General features: G+C 36.5%; 3 protein-coding genes and 1 long non-coding RNA gene across 4 annotated transcripts; 3 read left to right on the top strand and 1 right to left on the bottom strand.

The window, feature by feature from the left end:
• Positions 1-204: 204 nt before the first annotated feature.
• On the top strand, positions 205-3794 carry LOC121629941. The gene is made up of 2 exons (XR_006008483.1): positions 205-770; positions 1465-3794. It is a non-coding gene; the product is annotated as an uncharacterized LOC121629941 (long non-coding RNA).
• A 1046-nt stretch (positions 3795-4840) lies between these two features.
• Positions 4841-6352, top strand: polr2l (RNA polymerase II, I and III subunit L). The gene is made up of 3 exons (XM_041987089.1): positions 4841-4987; positions 5686-5790; positions 6094-6352. The coding sequence occupies exons 2-3, from the start codon at positions 5696-5698 to the stop codon at positions 6200-6202; spliced, it is 204 nt and encodes a 67-aa protein (XP_041843023.1). The 5' UTR covers positions 4841-4987; positions 5686-5695; the 3' UTR covers positions 6203-6352.
• A 357-nt stretch (positions 6353-6709) lies between these two features.
• LOC121641119 (cleavage and polyadenylation specificity factor subunit 7-like) lies at positions 6710-12854 on the bottom strand. The gene is made up of 9 exons (XM_041987065.1): positions 12379-12854; positions 11176-11373; positions 10414-10517; positions 10157-10302; positions 9714-10059; positions 8880-8974; positions 8186-8330; positions 7848-8089; positions 6710-6950 (listed from the first exon to the last, which is right to left on the bottom strand). The coding sequence occupies exons 1-8, from the start codon at positions 12451-12453 to the stop codon at positions 7852-7854; spliced, it is 1347 nt and encodes a 448-aa protein (XP_041842999.1). The 5' UTR covers positions 12454-12854; the 3' UTR covers positions 6710-6950; positions 7848-7851.
• A 204-nt stretch (positions 12855-13058) lies between these two features.
• On the top strand, positions 13059-16280 carry sdhaf2 (succinate dehydrogenase complex assembly factor 2). Its single transcript, XM_041987077.1, has 4 exons — positions 13059-13214; positions 13979-14202; positions 14465-14574; positions 15800-16280. The coding sequence occupies exons 1-4, from the start codon at positions 13188-13190 to the stop codon at positions 15925-15927; spliced, it is 489 nt and encodes a 162-aa protein (XP_041843011.1). The 5' UTR covers positions 13059-13187; the 3' UTR covers positions 15928-16280.
• Positions 16281-17449: the final 1169 nt, after the last annotated feature.

The following is a 17449-nucleotide window of genomic DNA, read 5'->3' as shown; positions in this document are numbered from 1 at the left end:
ACATAAATCTGAAAATAGATCCAAAGCTGATTTAAAACGGTCATCAAGCTAGTACTTTTATATTATTTGGACAATTTAGGCCATAAAATAACAATCATATGTTGCTCTACATTTTTGTAACATTTCTAAAATCATATAGCACATTTCCATAGACAGTAAGCTCAGCAAAGGCTTATGAACAACATGGGATATTAACATCTAACATATGAGGCCTGCAGCTTTGATTGTATTATATAAATAATTTAAAGGGCGTTCACATTAATGTATGAATAGTGTGTGTGTCATTCTAATCTTGCTGTAATAGAAACTTGGACCTTGAAAACATAGTATAATGCGATATACATGTTAATATTCTCAATCACAGAACCACAAAAATGGTTTAATTTGAAATCACATGTATAAAAGCCAAGTAATAAGTCATTCTTCAATGAGAACCTGTAAAATTTGTTAAGGTATTTTTGCATGATCCAAGGTGTGACATAGTTGATTGACTGTAGAATTTGGACTTTATCTCATTGAAACAATTCTTATTATAGCTGTATAAACTTAAAAATTTTGATCAAGCTCCCCCTATATGGAGCACCAAAATGGTACATTCCAGTCTCTCCTCCTCTCCCTCTCATTCCCCTCCCTCCTGCTCCCAGTGTCCTCCATCTCTCCGCTGTCTCTCATTTTCCTATATTAAGGACATCCTAACTTCACAAGACTGATCTGCCGCCTCCTCCTCCTCCATCTATTATTCTTCTAGTCTTTACAAAGCTACTGGAAAGGTAGGTCATATTTGTATTTTCACTTACCACATCACAACAAGATTTACCAGGAGACATTTTTGTAAAGATGTTCCAAGATTACATTTTGTAACATTTAAGCTGCTATGATGCATTCACTTTAAGCAGAATTCATTCTTCCTCATTTTGCCCTATTTGCTTTTTCACTGATTTACTCTGTCCCAGTTGCTTTCCCTCCTCCATCTTGTTGTCCATTTACAGCCCATATGACTCATGCATAACTCAAAAAGGAAGCTAGAGATTAAATCTTCATCTTTCTGCTTCTAGACTGGGTTCTTGTTTGGGTCAAAGACATAAAGGTTTAGCTTGATAAGCTTTGCAGCCGCAGTACCATTCTGTCCTGCCTCCTTTACTAAACCCACACATTGTCCCAAGAAAAAGCTTAACAACGGAAGCTGCTGTGAAATAACTTATTCACTGGGTGGTTATGTCACATCATCTGTGACCAAAATAAACATTTCCCTGTCCCTGTGAGCACTGGGGTGTTCCCCTCAATGTCATTTTTTTCCAAGGTCACATTTAAGGCCCCACTGCTGCACAGCTGTGCAGCAAATACGTGGATATCAGGGCCTTATTTAAATGTCAGTTTCTCTATACTCAACAGAGCAGACAACCTGGTGTCTGAGCCTAATTTAGAGAGATAATCTGGCCGTGTCTGTTTGCTGTTTTTCCTCAGTGAAGCAGCACAGAGCCGACCTTATAAAGAGTTCTCCTGACCAGACCACACCTCTGTCCCAGAGTCCATGGAAACCAAGACCAAGTCTGGTGCTTCAGTGCCCAAGGCAGCATCTAAAGCAGAGAAGAAGGAGCCAGCAGCCCCACGCAAGCCTGACCCTGACCCTGCTGTCCCTGAGCCTGAGAATCCCCCTCCTGCCCAGGATGGAGCAGCAGAAGCTGAATCAGCAGGTGAAGGGGCTGCGGCCCCTGGCACAGACTCCATGGAACACCTGAAACCCTTTCTGATTGGTGGGGTTGTCATTGCTGCAGGAGCCATCTTGCTGGGAGTATTGCTGCTGGCGAGGAGAAATTAAAATCAAATCATTAAATGAAGTTAGAATATTTATTGGTTCATGAATTAGATTCTTATTTCTGACTGGTTCACAGACAATTGTCGTGCAGATGGGAAATGGGAAGACACTGTGCATTCTGTGCTTTTTTGGGTATTATTTTTATTCATTTTTTGGCCTGCTCTCACTTGTAGTGAATCAACCAACTCAAGTTTGATCAAACTGCAATGAAACATATTTATACACAATATATGCATGTAGTTGCTACAATGTTGCATATGAAATGTATTTATCTATTTAAAAGAAAAAAATAAGAAAAAAATACTTTGGGCCTAAACTCTCTAAAGGAAGCTTTATCTGCTCTAACTGCTTTATCTTTTTTAATCTAGATTGTACAAATATTGGTATAAGGTTGCAATATTTGTGCACTCTGGCACCGGAAATGAGCTTGGTTCTTTTTGCTTAAAGATTGTGAAAATTTGTATTCACTGTATTTGTAGTGCTCTTGGGAAACCAGAGTCAATGTTTTTGTCTTAATTTTTCCTTTAGATTAATACAGTTGAAAGAGCTGATAAAAGAACAGTTGGATTTATGCAACGTGATGTATTGCATATATTTTGGCTAGAGAAACGTGTACCCAGGTAGCCAACTGATTTAGGCATATTGAGGTTAAGTATGGATAGACTCCACTGAGCTCTGGTAAAAGCAGATTTTTGGTGAGCAAACTCTGGTCCAATACTCCCTGCCACATTTGGTGAGAACTTGGGTTTGTGATTTTATGCCAGTTTGCTTTGAGAATGAGAAGATTTAACATCCAACACCATTATGTACCAAATATAGTGACGTGACTTTTTGAAGAAGATATAGACCTGATTCAGTTTCATCTTTAAGACATAGACCAATCAATTTGGGGTGATTCTATGGCGCTCTTCCTACCTTACCAAGTTTTTATTCTTCTCTGCTAGATATTTTTTTTTTTATAAAAACACAAAACCAAAAATGGAGCAATGAAATCTAAAGTCGTGAAACCTTTTTTTGCTCCCAGAGACAAAACATAAAAGCATGCAATAGTTGAGGATGAATATGCAAGTGATTATTGGACTTTTATCATGTACTCTAAGGAAAAGAGAATAGTAGCAAAGTTAGGTTTTGATGTAAAATAAGAAAGAAATTTATTTATTTTACTGTCAAATGATATCAGAAATCAATAACCTTTCATGTCTTAGGAACACAATCATGCTAGTTCATGCCTGCTGCCAAAATGTGGGAGATGTGTCCTCACTCTGCTCTTCTAATATTTTCAAAAGTACTTACCAAAACATATAAGGAGAGCAACTTTGATTCCATGCAAGTGGGGTGTAAATGTACTGTCATTTAGTTCCCATCAAAGGGGAAAAGCTGCCCTATTGCTGCACACACTCACCTGTACAGCTGCACACTATTTTTTTCAATTTGCATTGCAAAACTCATTGACTTGTTCATGTTGTAAAAGTAGACAGCAGAATGACAATTCTCACACTCAGACCAAAAGTATTGTATGAACATAACACATCCACCACAGTAAACACCCCTAACATATTCAAAAGATAGTATGCCAACACCAAAACAAATTTCACCTACATTGTACTATAGTGTACTACAAAAAAAAAAAGAGAAAAAAGAAGAAAAAAAAAGAAATTTCCTATTTTCATAATTTTAACAGCGTATAAATGCAATAATTCAGGTAGAACTCCTCATTTAGCACATGTGCTGTAGCAAGTTCTATTACATAGATGATGTAATGATGTATGATGTTATTGAAGGCAGTGTTGATGATGTTACATGATGCCAGTGATAGCGATGATATTAAGAGTGACTGTAATGATAACAATGATGGATATATATATATTTTTTTTATATTATTTAACATAGTGTCCTTATGCACCTTCCCTGCTGCCTCCAAATGTCTAAATGTAAAAAAAGTTTGAAATACAACCTTATTAAAGACAGTGAACCAGTCCATGTGTGTATTTATTTGATAACAACTGCACTTTTATGAAGCTACAGTTATACATTTTAATGATATTTCTTTGTCAATGCAAAGCTACATTTGTTTCCTATTTAAAACTCTTTGCTTCTGTCTCACTTTGATGGGATAATATCATTCATTATGCACATTCATGGAGCCTTGTTGCCCTGCAGGATTCTGGTGTTAAAAACCTCTTCTTGTTGAAGTCTGGGGCATCACGTGACAGTTATGTTTTGCTTTATGGCACCATGTCACATGCCAGCAACTGGATGTCAACACACTTACTGTTTTGAACATGCACCATGGCTGATTCAGCATTGAAACACAAATAGACATGACAAACAAGAGTTAACATGGGTTGACTGATTTCTACTGACTGGAGAAAGCTCAGAGAAGAGACAATATTTTTCATACTTGTACTAGCAGGTGGAGAAACCAGTTCATGTGATATTTGATCTTAATCCAAATTTCTGCTTAAATCAAAATTTATTTTTCATTTTTTATATTCTTTGATTTATCTAGGCACCTTTTTGTTCTAGTTTACATGTCAGACAACTGAAGTAGAACAAAGTTCTCCCATATATGGCTGGACGCTAACGTTTTCATAAAGTAAAAGAAATAGTTTGGAAAAAGAGTTCATAAAAATGAAAATATGCACAGAAATGTAGCCTAAACAATTGTCCACTTTTATCCAACTCAAAATAATTTGTGTACAATTATATAAAATACTTGCGCTTCTCTGCCCATTTAATTTATTAATTAAGAATATATTTTAAATATGTGTAATGGCTTCACTTTTATATATCCTCTTTATCTGTTATTTTGATCCCTCCTTAATGACCATAATAAAAGTATTTTTGTGCACAGCAAACGGTATAGCGCCACTCCATAATCAGCATCTTGGCCCACAAAAACCTTATCAGATGGCAAGACTGTGTTTAGACCCCACAAAAATTTAATTATGACCTATTTTCTATACTAGAGAAAAGATTTTTTACTTGTTTTCGGAGATTTACTTATTGTACTTATGTACACGCTATATATATTCAAAAACAAATTCCTACCACTACCGGAAGTTGTGACTGCAGTCTGCAGAGACCGATAGGAAACGAGACAAGACTCTGCTGGACCTGTTGTCTTCTAGAAAATTCAAAGTATTGCGTTAGAAAAAATAGATTACGACAGTGAGTAAATTAAGGATACATTTTTCGTTTTCTTTCTTTAATACGAAAAAACGATATTTTGAGATTTCCCTAGCTGTGGCAACATGCTGCTACCAGCTAATGCTAGCTAACAATGTGCTAGTTGCATGGCTTAGTTCAGTTTATGGGTTAGCCTTAGCTTTTTAACTATGAGACTCTTTACAAATTTTTTACATTTTGTTTTAACAAGTATCTTGTAGAAAAATTGTTAAAAAATTAAAAATATTCAGAAAGACTTTTCTAGTTAAGTACGTTTTAAATTATTGTCCATCAGTAAGACATAGCTGGGACGTTAGCATGACAACATCCTGATTGCATTCTCTTCAGTAAAAGCAATTGTAACGTGAAAATGCCCGTAATGTTGACATATTTTAGTGACGCTTTTCACAAACAAATTGGGTTTATTGAGTAAGGGATTAGTATGAAAATGTTTCATTACAATAGATTACAGCAGGGGTGCCCAAGTACGGTCCTCGAGATCTACTATACCCTTCTCCAACACACCTGAAATGTCTGAATTCCCTCATCTGCATGTTATCCGGCTCTGCAGAGGCCTGGTTAGCCATTCATTTAATCTGGAGGACTGAGTTGGGCACCTCTGCATTACAATAAAACCACCGTTTCTCTAAATTATTTGTATATTCGGATACTGATGTTAAACAGGATTGGTCTCTCTCCAGGTGTTCCAGTATGATTATCCCCGTGAGGTGCTTCACTTGTGGGAAGATCGTGGGTAACAAATGGGAAGCTTACCTCGGCCTACTTCAAGCTGAGTATACTGAGGGGTAAGATGACTACTTGCCCGTTTTGTTTCCAGGCTTTGCGTTTCTCTGAAAAGAAAAAAAAAAAAACATCTGCTATAAATACATTTACTAGAAGCAATGTGGTGCAAGTACTACAAACCTTGAAGCCTAAGATGTCTCAGGGTATGAACACTCACCTTAAAGGTCACTAGCTGTTAAGGCTGTAGACTGACATAATGAGCAGTACAAATTACCTGAGGCTCTTGCGGTGGCTTTCCTTAACATTGTATAAAACAATCTTCATATACTCATTAAGACTGACACTGCTTTCTCTTCCTATTTAAGTGATGCACTTGATGCCCTGGGCCTGAAGAGGTACTGTTGCCGGAGGATGCTCCTTTCTCATGTGGATCTTATTGAGAAATTATTAAATTATGCTCCACTGGAGAAATAACTGGAAGAACTGTATGGACTTTGTAGAGCCATGGCTTGGTTAAATTTGTGTGATATCTGACAAAAAATACAAGCTGCAGAGGACTTTATTTTGTATACATATTCAGTGATGGTTTTTTTTTGTTGTATTCAAATAAAACTGTTAACACAGTTTCATGTATTATTTATCAGTCTAGCAGATAACCTTTCTATTAAGTAAAACTGAGTGTCCTTTTGTGCATTGCTATTATGATTGTACACAAAATAAAGCACCCTTAAAAAAACAAACAAAAAAAATTTATACCTGAGATTCAGATTTAGACCTAGGCCACAAACATTTTGCAATGAATTCAGAAATAACTGAGATAGAGGTTCAAATATCAAAATATAGCAACTATGTAGTCATATTTTTGCATTTAAAAACTGTTTGAAATGCAGATTAGAATAAAATAAATGCAAATGTAAATTTGCTGCTACTAAATTTTCCCTTTGTGGGCAGATGTAAAAAATAAGACAAAACTGCAACAACTTTTGGGGATTTTTTTTTTATTAGGTAGATTTCATACAAAAAGTGATATACTGTATTACATAAGGTAACTGCATGCAATCATTGAAATATATTTCACAGGAAGAAAATCTACATCCAGATCCAAGAGTCCTACTATGTACAGGAGATGAACAACAGCAATTGTACACTTTAGACTGAGATACAATTCCTTAGTTTCATATCCCCATAGGTGAATATCCTCTCTGTATCAGTTTCCATCAGTCTGGGGAGAAAAGAAAAAAAAACATTTTTTTTTCATTCATACCCTGATAAGACACATCCGGAGGCTACTCTGGGTTCGGTGTCTTGCCCAAGGACACTTTAGCAAGGAAAGCCTGGAATCAATTCACTGACTCTCTGGTTGACAGATGACTGCTCTTCCTTCTGAACTACAACTCCCTAACCTAATGTTAATTGGTCACTCTAAATTCTTCCTAGGAGTGAGTGTAAGCATGAGTGGTTTTAATTTTACATATACACAGATTTTACAATAAATGGCCTGTATTTATATAGTGCTTTTACATTATACATCACATTCACTCATTCACACACTGATGGTGGAAGCTGTCACGCAAGGTGCTAAACACGACAATACACTGAGGCAGCTTCATTAAGAGATATTTAATGATCAAGATAAGGGGGTTGATTCAGAGAAAGCCAAACAAGAGCCCAGTGTGACCAGGAGTTCAGGAGGTTGAAGGTGAGGGCCTTCTCACTGATACAAAATTTGTATGCAATCAGAGTAGCTCACTAATTTTAGTGTACTCATTGGTCATTATTCTGTATTTTTGGGTTTATAAAGGCAGAAAACAAATGAACAGCATAAGACTTAAGTGTAATTCTGCTATAATGAAGTGATCAAATATAAAGAAAGACGTAACACTTACGGATCAAACAAAAGTATGTCTATCCAATTTTTATAACGTCTATTCCAATTCAGTATACGGGGAGAACTTCACACATAATGCCCCTGTTCGAACTCTTCCCCCCAGGGCTAGGCTCGAACCAGTAACCTCGTTGTGAGGTAGCGGTACTAACCACCACATCGCTGTGCAGCCCATTTTTTGAAAGTATACATTAATTTACAATAAGTAAATGAATAAATGAGCAACAAGCTTACCAAGTTAGCGGTATCTGTCTCTATGGTCTCTGTGCCGCTCCCGTTCCCGTGAGCGCCCCTTGTCCCGGTCTCCAATCCAGGAATGTTCTCTGTGTCTTCGTGCCACCTCCCAGCCATAAGAGTCATCTCTGTCCCGTTCTCTATGCCGGTCTCTGTCGCGTTCTCGCTCCCGGTCACGCTCTCGGTCTCTTTCACGACCTCTGTCCCGGTCTCTTTCTTTTTCTCTAGAACGACTGTTCTTGCTGCAAAGAAACAGGTTTGTTTGATGAAGATTAATAAAAAAGTAAAAGATTGTTCTAGCCTTGGTTTCAATTCTTAGTAAACACAAACATGCAGACCTGTGGCCGTAGTCACCCTGGATAGAGACTAAACAGTCTTTTAGTGAGGTGACCAGAGCTTGGCAGCGTTCATCTCCATACACTCTGGACTGCTTAATGATGGCTATAGCAGTTAATAATGTTTCCATGGCCATACGCAAGTCCCCTGCGTTGACAATTAAAGATATGAGAGAGCACAGACAGTTGCTTTTAAGAATATTTAAGTCCACAGCGATGATGGTTCATAGAGTATCTCATACAGTGCAGTGATGCAGCAATTCCAATCCTTACTTTTGTTTACATTCAAGCCAGAAAACAACAAAGAAAGAAATCACCAAGGTAGACCTTTACAAAATAACCACTTTATGTTTTAATTTAGCTTTATATGGAAATCTGCAGACAAAACCTATCAAACCACTAAGTCAGGAGGATGTTTAAGTGCTAAAAATTTCACAGAAAACAATTATTGATAATTATTTCTAATTCTTTTCTAATTTGTCTGATTTAGTCATACCTGTGAAATTTTTTTAACAGCAGACTTTTAATCCTACTTTAGAAAAAAAAGAAATAACAGAATGAGATATAAAACAGCTTTCAGTTTAGAGTTTTTAACCATTTCTTTGTTAGTCAATGTCAAAGAACAGTCCCTGCTTCACATGACCTAGTTTCTATGTTTCTTCTTACACTTTACTTCAGTGTGATCAGCTGCACTTACCAGCTGTTGCTCCAGAAACAGCCTTGGTGATTGCACTGCTGGCAATCGTCCTATTTCTGTTCATTAGCTCCTCAAAATCACCATCTGTACCTTGTCTGAAAAAACAAGATTGTGGTCAAAAAATTATTTTAACCATGAACTGAAAATACAAACCGAAATAACTACTTTCATTAAATTATTAATAGTTGCCAAGAATCAGAATTACGAACTTGGTATACAATTTGCTCTATGATTTGCAAGATCTACTTTTAGGATATCTTCTACAATGGTGCATTGTTATTTTTATTTATTTATTATTATTGTACAGTACTGAGCTACAACGGAGTATTAGGGCTACATAAAGAGAAATATTTTTTCACTGTCTTCGAGAATAAAGTCATCATTTTATGAGAATAAAGTTGCAATATTTTAACCATTTTTATTTATATATTTTAAATAGGAACGTTGTTAAAATGAGGGCCATGGAGCTCTTTATGAAGTTGTACTTCAGCACAGGTTTCACAAACCAGGAGAAATCTAATCTTTTGGTACAGCAGCACCACATGACCATCAGTATCAAGACTTTAAAAAAAGAATCTATTCCATAGAAAAAGCAAAGAATGACATTTTTTTTCTGTATGTGGCGCTAATACTTTGTCGTATTGAGCAACCAAGGTTTTCGTGAATGTGCTTTATCAATAAACTTGAGCTCAAACTTGAACATTAATCTTTATATCCTGTTTTTTTTCAGCTGTAAGGATCTACCTTCTGGAAGTTTATGTTACCTCACTGAGGTAAAAATGTAATAGTATGGCCCTCAGTATCAACAAACATAAAATGGAGTGTTGTTCTTACTTTTGTTGGCTGTACGTTTTGCTGCTGTGTCCATCCTGTGTCGGGGTGAAGAATGCAGGATTTATGTGCAAACTGGGAGGCGGTTGGCCAGGCACATGTGCAGGATGGGGTGGGAACAAATGTGACGACATGAGTGGAGGAATTGCTGGTGCCATGGGTGGGAACAGTGGAGGTGGCTGAATAAGAAAAGGACTAGATGGTGCAGGATAGCTGTTCGCATGTGGTGGGAAAAGTGGAGGTATAGGGGGTAGGCTATAGTCCTGTGATGATGATGATGACGATGATGTGAGAGTAATTTCTGTAGAATCAGATTCCTTGGGTCTCGGGTTAACGCGCATGGGTATACCTGTGGAGAACGTATTATTTCATAAAAGACTAATCAGACCAACATTTTGTGATAGTGTATAATCTGTCATATTTTCTTAAGCTTTCATTGCTCCTACGTTTATTGGCAATTTCCTCAAAAATAGCAAGGTTCTGGCAAGTGGCGAAGCGACAGTCTACCCTCTCTCCATTGACATTACACTGAGGTATTTTTTCCAACAATATTTTAAGTGACTCCTCTGAGGTCACCACCACTTCTGCATAACTGTAACAAAAAGAAGCAACAACAAAACATAAGGTCATAGAAATCTACAAAAAATAAAACAAAAGCTTCCCTTTATGAAGTAAACAATGAAGGATTTTTTTAATCACTCACCCTCTTGATTGGCCATTAACTCTGTTCTCAGCAAATTTAATATCTACGACGTCCTTCACACCTAGCCTCTGGGCCATGCTTTTAAGGTCCTTATCAGATGTCCACTGCAAGCATAAGAAGAGGTTTAGAAAGTCACCTTTGATTTTACTAGACCAGAGACTGATGCATGAACACAAACAGGACAATAACCAATTTATATGGACATTAGTACAGGATAAAACTGTTCAGGATATATGTCAAAACTCTACATGCTCACTCATTAAAAACGGGTCTAAGCTTGGGTTATTAATTCAATACAGCAGTAAATATGTGTGATCTGGCGCTTGAAACAGGTTACAGATATACATTATAAGGGACTAAAATTTAAGTAACCAGAGGCCTCATCCAAAACGAAGGTTTATCAAGACCTTTTAATTGTAATCAACATTAAAGCAGAACTGGATAACTTAAATAAAAACAATGTTTTGTCATATTTGCTTAAACTGTTACCATACACTGAAGTTAATACATAAGAAAACTGGTACTTCTAGGTTCTTCTGTTGTTTCTAATACAATTAATAAGAGCTGGAAGGAGTCTCATGTCAATTAGCCGCATCAATAGCTGACCTGGATACAAGCTTATTCGTGACTGACATTTTCCAAGGAAGGGCTTTGGAAGTACAGCTGAAGCACAGCAAAAATCCAAGAAAAGGGTTTCAAGCCACATCCACCCTCTTATTGACGCTATAAGCTTTTTTTAAACAGTGACAGGATGGTACTTACCCAAGGGAAATTTCCGATATACAAAGATAGTCTCCTTAACGCATTTCCTCCTGTTTGTGTTTTCACATCAGTTGGTTTTTTCTCCTCTTTAGCTGGTGCTTCCTTGGCTGCATCTCTAGTAGTTTTATTGTCCTGATTAACCGAACCAGTTAGAACAGCATCAAAAAGTTCATTTGCTTCCGCAATTTTTTCCAGATCCTGTGTGGGATGGAAAATAACAAATTAGTCCTATGTATTGCTGTAATATATATTTGTATGTGCACAGCATGAGTAAAGAAAACAGTGACAGAAAAAAATGACGATTTCTGGGTCTTCCCAGTACTCGCAGTAGCTGCAAATGTGGGAAAACAAGGAATCCTTTCCTTATCTTTAAAAATTAATTTAATGATCATTAAAATTATAGTCAATTAAAATGTAGCTTACAAACAAAAAGGTATGGGGATTAAATACATCATCACCTAAGAAAAATAAACCTATTTTGCTGTAAATATGGGATAGTAGGGCAGATGGCAGAATGTTTTTGTGTTTTAGAGCACTCTGAACTCTACACATACACCTCTCCCATATATTATCATATCATATCTGCATAGCAGATAAATACTGATGCTCTGGGTAGTTTATAATCAGCTACTGAAGAGATTCATGTTTTAGGCCAAGGGTCCAGCTCCAGTCCTCAAGGGCAGCAGTCCTACAGGTTTTAGATGTCTCCCTGAGCCAACACTCCTAATTCAAATTAAATGGTTCTCTTCAACAGCTTGTTGTCAAGTTCTGGCCAACCATGTTGACACATCAATCAGATTCAGGTGATAATAATAAAATTAACAGAAATTTCTGACACCATGTTTGATGCAGAAAATTTAACATTTACTCCTGATTTAACTCAACAGACTCAAAAGGTTGAAGCATTTTTTTCAGAATAAAATGTGATAGCAAAGGTAGCTGTGTCAGAGGAGGAAATTATCTGCAATGTTATTTTAATAGGAAGTATTTAATCTGTCCCAAATCAAGATTTGAATAATGTTTAAGTACTTTGATTCGTCATGAAAACTCGCCTGAAATTTCAGACATGACTTTCTGCAAGTTCACAGAGGTAGCAAATCAAAATCTGAGTACAATTAGACAATTGCCAAGTGCTGACAAAGCATTTTAAAATCTAGCTTTTGTTCGAAATAAACGTTTCAACTGAATTTCAATGTAACTCGCCTCATCGTTTGGATTCAGATCACCGTATAAATCTATGGGGTCGTTTTCAGAGCTCGGTCCGGCTGTAGCAGCCATCCGGTGGGCCTTAGATCCTCAGTTACTTGCAGTGTTTTTTTTTCTTCTCGTTTCTTTTCCAGTATAGTTTGCACAGCCAGAGTTAGAAAATTAACGGTTTATAGCGAGCACAAGTGAATCGGTAAAGTTCAATAATTAATGTGACGTTAATGTGGTTCTGTTTAACGTTCCGCTCAGGTTCTCACAAGACACCAAGGCTAAAACAAAACACAACAAACCGAGAATGTTGCTAATCACTTTAACATCTGAGTTGTTTTTAATCATCTGTCGCTAAAACATGCAGGCCTTCTCACGTATAACTGCACACACAATTTATTGCATACTACTACATGCTTTTCCCTCGCTAATGCTAATTTTCCTGCAAAATTATAGGTGCGCTGGGAACACTTAACCGGCTGAAACCATGAATCACTATTTAGTTCCTAGATTCAACTTCAAGTGTGACAGTAATGTTTTTGCACGAGGACAATGAAAGGTCACAAAAATACACAAATTTAGAGATAACCCTTAGTTACACAGTGTTGTCAACAGCTATATTTTTCCGTGCTCATAAGTCCATATTACCTTAGCAAGAAGACTGCTTTGTGTGTGTAGTCGGTAATTTGTTGTGCGCACCGGTTGTGACGTAAAGCAGCTTGTTGGCTAATTTTTGTGAGTTCAAGCAGAAACAGCTTGACTACAGACGAGAAAGGATCTTCAAAGAATCTATAAGCGTTGCAGGAAATCAAGTTGAAATGCTGTCTGCTATTGCTGCGAAAAGAGTAAGTTATCAATTTATTCACGTTATGTGAATTAATCTAAAATTTTCGACCGTGGTTTCGTCAGACCTCACACTTTTGTATGCACTGACGTCGACAAATTACTGTAATTTTATAAAAGGGTAATTTATTGCTAAAACATACGTTTTCTCTCAAATGATCTAGCCTTTACACTGTCAACTAGGTGTTATCAGCTCTAGTGTAGTTTTTCTGCACGAGGACAGTTGTACAACAGGACAGAGGGATATTATGCAATTCACCTCTGTTTCCATTGGCTGCATGTCTTTAGTGATGTTGTGGGTTAGTTAACTATGTTGGGAGTTTATCATAACACTTACATGGAAGAAAGCAGAAGTTTGATTTTTAACTTTAGGTTAACCAGAAGGCTTTATGTTGAATTTTTCAGACGTTTAACATATTTCATATCGCAAAAAAGAGGCAAAGAGAATGACCTGTAAAAACAACACATTAGAAAACGATTAACAATATTCTTTGGCATTTTAAAGTATAGTATTTTAGAATAAATTTGAAGATATTACTTGATATAATGGTCTGAACAGGCTGTTACAGTCTTGCCAAAAATCTATGATGGAATTTCAAATGCCGCTCCAGTAGTCACATGTAGTGACTGTAGGACTAAATCCTGTACAACAGGATTTATGAACACGATTTTAAACATATCACACTGTAATGTTAAACCTCTCTCATGTGTCACATGATAAGGTGTAAGTGCTTGTCTCAATGTGAGTGATTTTCTTATCCGTCAGGTGGTTACTGAGTTATGCCAGACAGCATGGAGACCAGCAATCACAGGGATGATATCATCCCGTGCATACCGCGGAGATGCTCCTGATGACAACAAAGCTGATCTGATTGAAATCCCTTTGCCTCCCTGGGTGGAAAAAACTGATGAGCCCATGGACATCAAGAGACGCCGGCTTGTCTATGAGAGTCGCAAGAGGGGCATGTTGGAGAACTGCATATTGCTCAGGTTATTATGGTGTCTTCTTTGTTTAACACTTATTTCTGTTTTCTGCCCTGGTGCTGTTTCTTTTTAATTAACTTATTTTTAAAAATTAAAAGATTGACATTTTTAAGGCGGATGTTTTCATTCTCTACTATTAAAGAAGCTCTGTTAATGATTTATCTATAAACTCATTATTGTTCAGATGTGTTAAAAAAAATATACGCAAGATTTCACTTTCCATTTAAAGAGTTGACCCAGACTCATGATTTTTCTATCTCCCTTGTAGCCTTTTTGCAAAGCAATATCTAAATACAATGACTGAAAGCCAGCTGCATCAATATGACAGACTGATTAATGAACCAAGCAACGACTGGGACATCTACTACTGGGCAACAGGTGAGAGAATATTTTTTTTCTTTGACAAGATTCTTGGACATTTAATAGATCATGTGAAATCTCTTACAGCACATAATGCTCCGACCCCTAGTTATCTTTTCAAAGGCGTTATGTTGTCGTGCCATCAAAACCATATCGTTCAGCCTGTTTCATCAGGTCTTCTAGCTTCTGCTCTTTCTCCTTTACATGCATAAAAATATTGTGTATTTAGCCATTTTTGTTTGTACGCTCAAAATCTAAAACATTTCACCAATACGTCCAGTATGTTTAATCATTGTTCATTTTAGTCACCACATACTCCTTTGTTATTGCTTAAACCTTTTCATTACTGCTTGCTGTGTGTAGCATTATAGGTTGTAATGAAAAATGATGTTAAAAGAAATAAAAAAAAGAAAGATAATGAGTTGGCAGTAGATGCACTCCAGTCAGGATGCTCGTCGTGCTCTGGAAGGAATTAGGATATAACTGAATTTCAATGGCAAAACCTTTTGCAGTATTTTTATTTTGTATTCATATTCACACATATAAACACCCTCACACTAAAATAAATACATTTAAAAAGCAGACAAACTTGTTTGGAAAACTCATTTAGGTATTATAATTACAAAAGACCTTGTGTGCCTACAAATTCACTTCAGTTTTGTAGCTGTTTTCCTTTATTTGCGCCTTTTGGCTGAGGCTTCACCAGAGGTAACTCGTACACTGTCCCAGGACAACATACCGTTTGTTTTTCTAATTTCCTCTGAATTTGACCAAATTATTTATCTGTTTGGTCGTGCAGCGCAGCTGAAAAACAATCATCGTGAGAGCAGCATCAACACATCCACTTGGCAGCAGCTCAGGGCGAACAAACAAAAAGTTTGTTAGTTTCAGGCAGTCTGACTTCACTGATGCTAATAATTGCACATTTGCACATTCATTGTCTAATTCTTGTCATGAGGGTAAGAAAATATTGCACAGCCAGCCCCATGTGAGCTTATATTGTGTTAAAATTGACCAAAGTTATGTCAGAAAGTGATGTCTCTGTATGTTAATTACTTTTCAGCCATCTGTTTTCCAATTTATGTTCTTGCATAAGATAAACAACCAGATATTCCTCTTTGCTTTCTCCCTTTTATTGACTTTTTCCCCCTTATAATCTCATATTAACATTAAATCTTAATGGTAATATAAGATTTAAAGTAAAGTTTAAATATATCTAAACCTATTCACTACCTGTTTACAGAAGCCCAGCCCACCCCTGATGTGTACCAAGGAGAAGTCATGGATATGCTGAAGGAGTTCACAAAGAACCGAAACCAAGAACAGAGGTTGGATGCACCCAGTTTAGAGTACTTGGAAAAGGAATGTTAGTGAGATCCTTGGCCCTCTGGACATTCTCAGAGACTTATTGAAAGAGAGATACTGAGTAAACCTGAGTTTGATCAAGCTCCAAAGAACATTCTTGGGAAGTCCTCCATTTTTAATGGCATTATCCTGCTATAAAAGGTAAATCCCTTTCTCCATTGTATTAAGAAAAGGATTCATTGGACATAAGGGGAAAACCATTTATCAGAAAACTGCAGCAACAGTTAAACAAAAGGACAATCTTATGAATGTTTGTATTAATTGTATTATAAATATGTGATGCATTATTGTGTGTTCAAACTGCTTTGTGTGTAAGATGCTGTATTATCAAGCCTTGATAAATGAATATTGTGATGTCATTGTGCCTCTTGCTTTTTTTATTGCATATTTAAATAATATTGATGCTCTGCTGTTTTTTTGCTTTTTTTTAACCATACCTGTTGTCCTTTACTACATGAGTGGATCACATGATTGGAGGGTGCCATGACTGACAGTATAAACAGTATGTTACATAATGAAGGTTGTCCTGCCTGTAGTATCTATTTTCAAACACCAGAGGGCAGCAGATTACTTTAGTTTCACCTATTCAAATTGCTTACCTGGAATTAAAATTTCTTCTATATACTCTTTGGAATTATCTAATTAATCTATTTAAAATAACTTTATTAATCACTGAAGGTAAATTATAGTTTTAATTAGGACATTTATATTAATTTCATCATCTGCTGATAATCCTCCCTTTAAACAGCAACTCAAATGGTAGAAATGATGCTGCAAGCATTTACATGTTTATATAATTATGGAAAAGTCACCTTACTGTTTCAAATTAACTGAATTTAAATTTAATTAAATTAGCTACATCTGTTAAACTGCACATATTTCTCATTAAAACCTTGTAAACAAGGTTATTTTTCTCTGCTTTACCACAGGATCAACATGTCTTGACTACAGGGAACATTTCTTGTCCGGCTGTGTGTCATGTCGGTTCAGTAGAACCTTGTACTGATTGCAGAAGAGAGATGCCCTCTGGCCAAGAGATGTGCACAGAATCTCAAAACAGATGACAAGCGTGCTTGTGTACGTTCACAGAATTATAATTTATACATGATCTGCTGCCAAGGTGTTTACACAAACAAGCCAACGTCATAGATACAAAGGAAAAGGATTTCATGGTTCATCTCTTTATAAAAAGAAATATGATGAGTAAGACTGACCTCTTTCGTTTTTTTTGTTCCCAGCTTGTCCTGAAATAGACCAAGATGATGTCAGAAGGGTTCCCCTCTGTGTTTTCTTTGCTCCTCAGCCATCTGTCACACCATTTATTTTTTTCGGAGGTGAAAATTAACTGATATATTTACTCAAGTTCATTATTGTTTGTAACTTCCCTAGGTTTCAAGTCCTTAGATTGCATATCTTTGTTTTTATTTTTTATTTATGTTTTTTTTTTACTCCACCTATTTCAATAGCTACAGCTAGGAAATGTTAGGCTCATAATTTTACAATAAGGTTTTTTAAAAGGTTTGCACCA

The sequence above is a fragment of the Melanotaenia boesemani genome, chromosome 1, assembly GCF_017639745.1.
Source record: "Melanotaenia boesemani isolate fMelBoe1 chromosome 1, fMelBoe1.pri, whole genome shotgun sequence".
Lineage (NCBI taxonomy): Eukaryota > Metazoa > Chordata > Actinopteri > Atheriniformes > Melanotaeniidae > Melanotaenia > Melanotaenia boesemani.
This window is presented reverse-complemented; position numbering and strand designations above follow the sequence as displayed.

Excerpts from the sequence above, each read along its gene's own strand:
- polr2l (XM_041987089.1), top strand. The coding sequence starts at position 5,696 with ATGATTATCCCCGTGAGGTGCTTCACTTGTGGGAAGATCGTGGGTAAC. Across the intron at positions 5,791-6,093 it reads CAAGCTGAGTATACTGAGGG|TGATGCACTTGATGCCCTGG; the intron begins GTAAGATGACTA and ends TTCCTATTTAAG.
- LOC121641119 (XM_041987065.1), bottom strand. The coding sequence starts at position 12,453 with ATGGCTGCTACAGCCGGACCGAGCTCTGAAAACGACCCCATAGATTTA. Across the intron at positions 11,374-12,378 it reads ATCTGAATCCAAACGATGAG|GATCTGGAAAAAATTGCGGA; the intron begins GCGAGTTACATT and ends CATCCCACACAG. Across the intron at positions 8,975-9,713 it reads AAAACGTACAGCCAACAAAA|ACAAGGTACAGATGGTGATT; the intron begins GTAAGAACAACA and ends TTGTTTTTTCAG.
- sdhaf2 (XM_041987077.1), top strand. The coding sequence starts at position 13,188 with ATGCTGTCTGCTATTGCTGCGAAAAGA. Across the intron at positions 13,215-13,978 it reads CTGCTATTGCTGCGAAAAGA|GTGGTTACTGAGTTATGCCA; the intron begins GTAAGTTATCAA and ends CTTATCCGTCAG. Across the intron at positions 14,575-15,799 it reads CATCTACTACTGGGCAACAG|AAGCCCAGCCCACCCCTGAT; the intron begins GTGAGAGAATAT and ends ACCTGTTTACAG.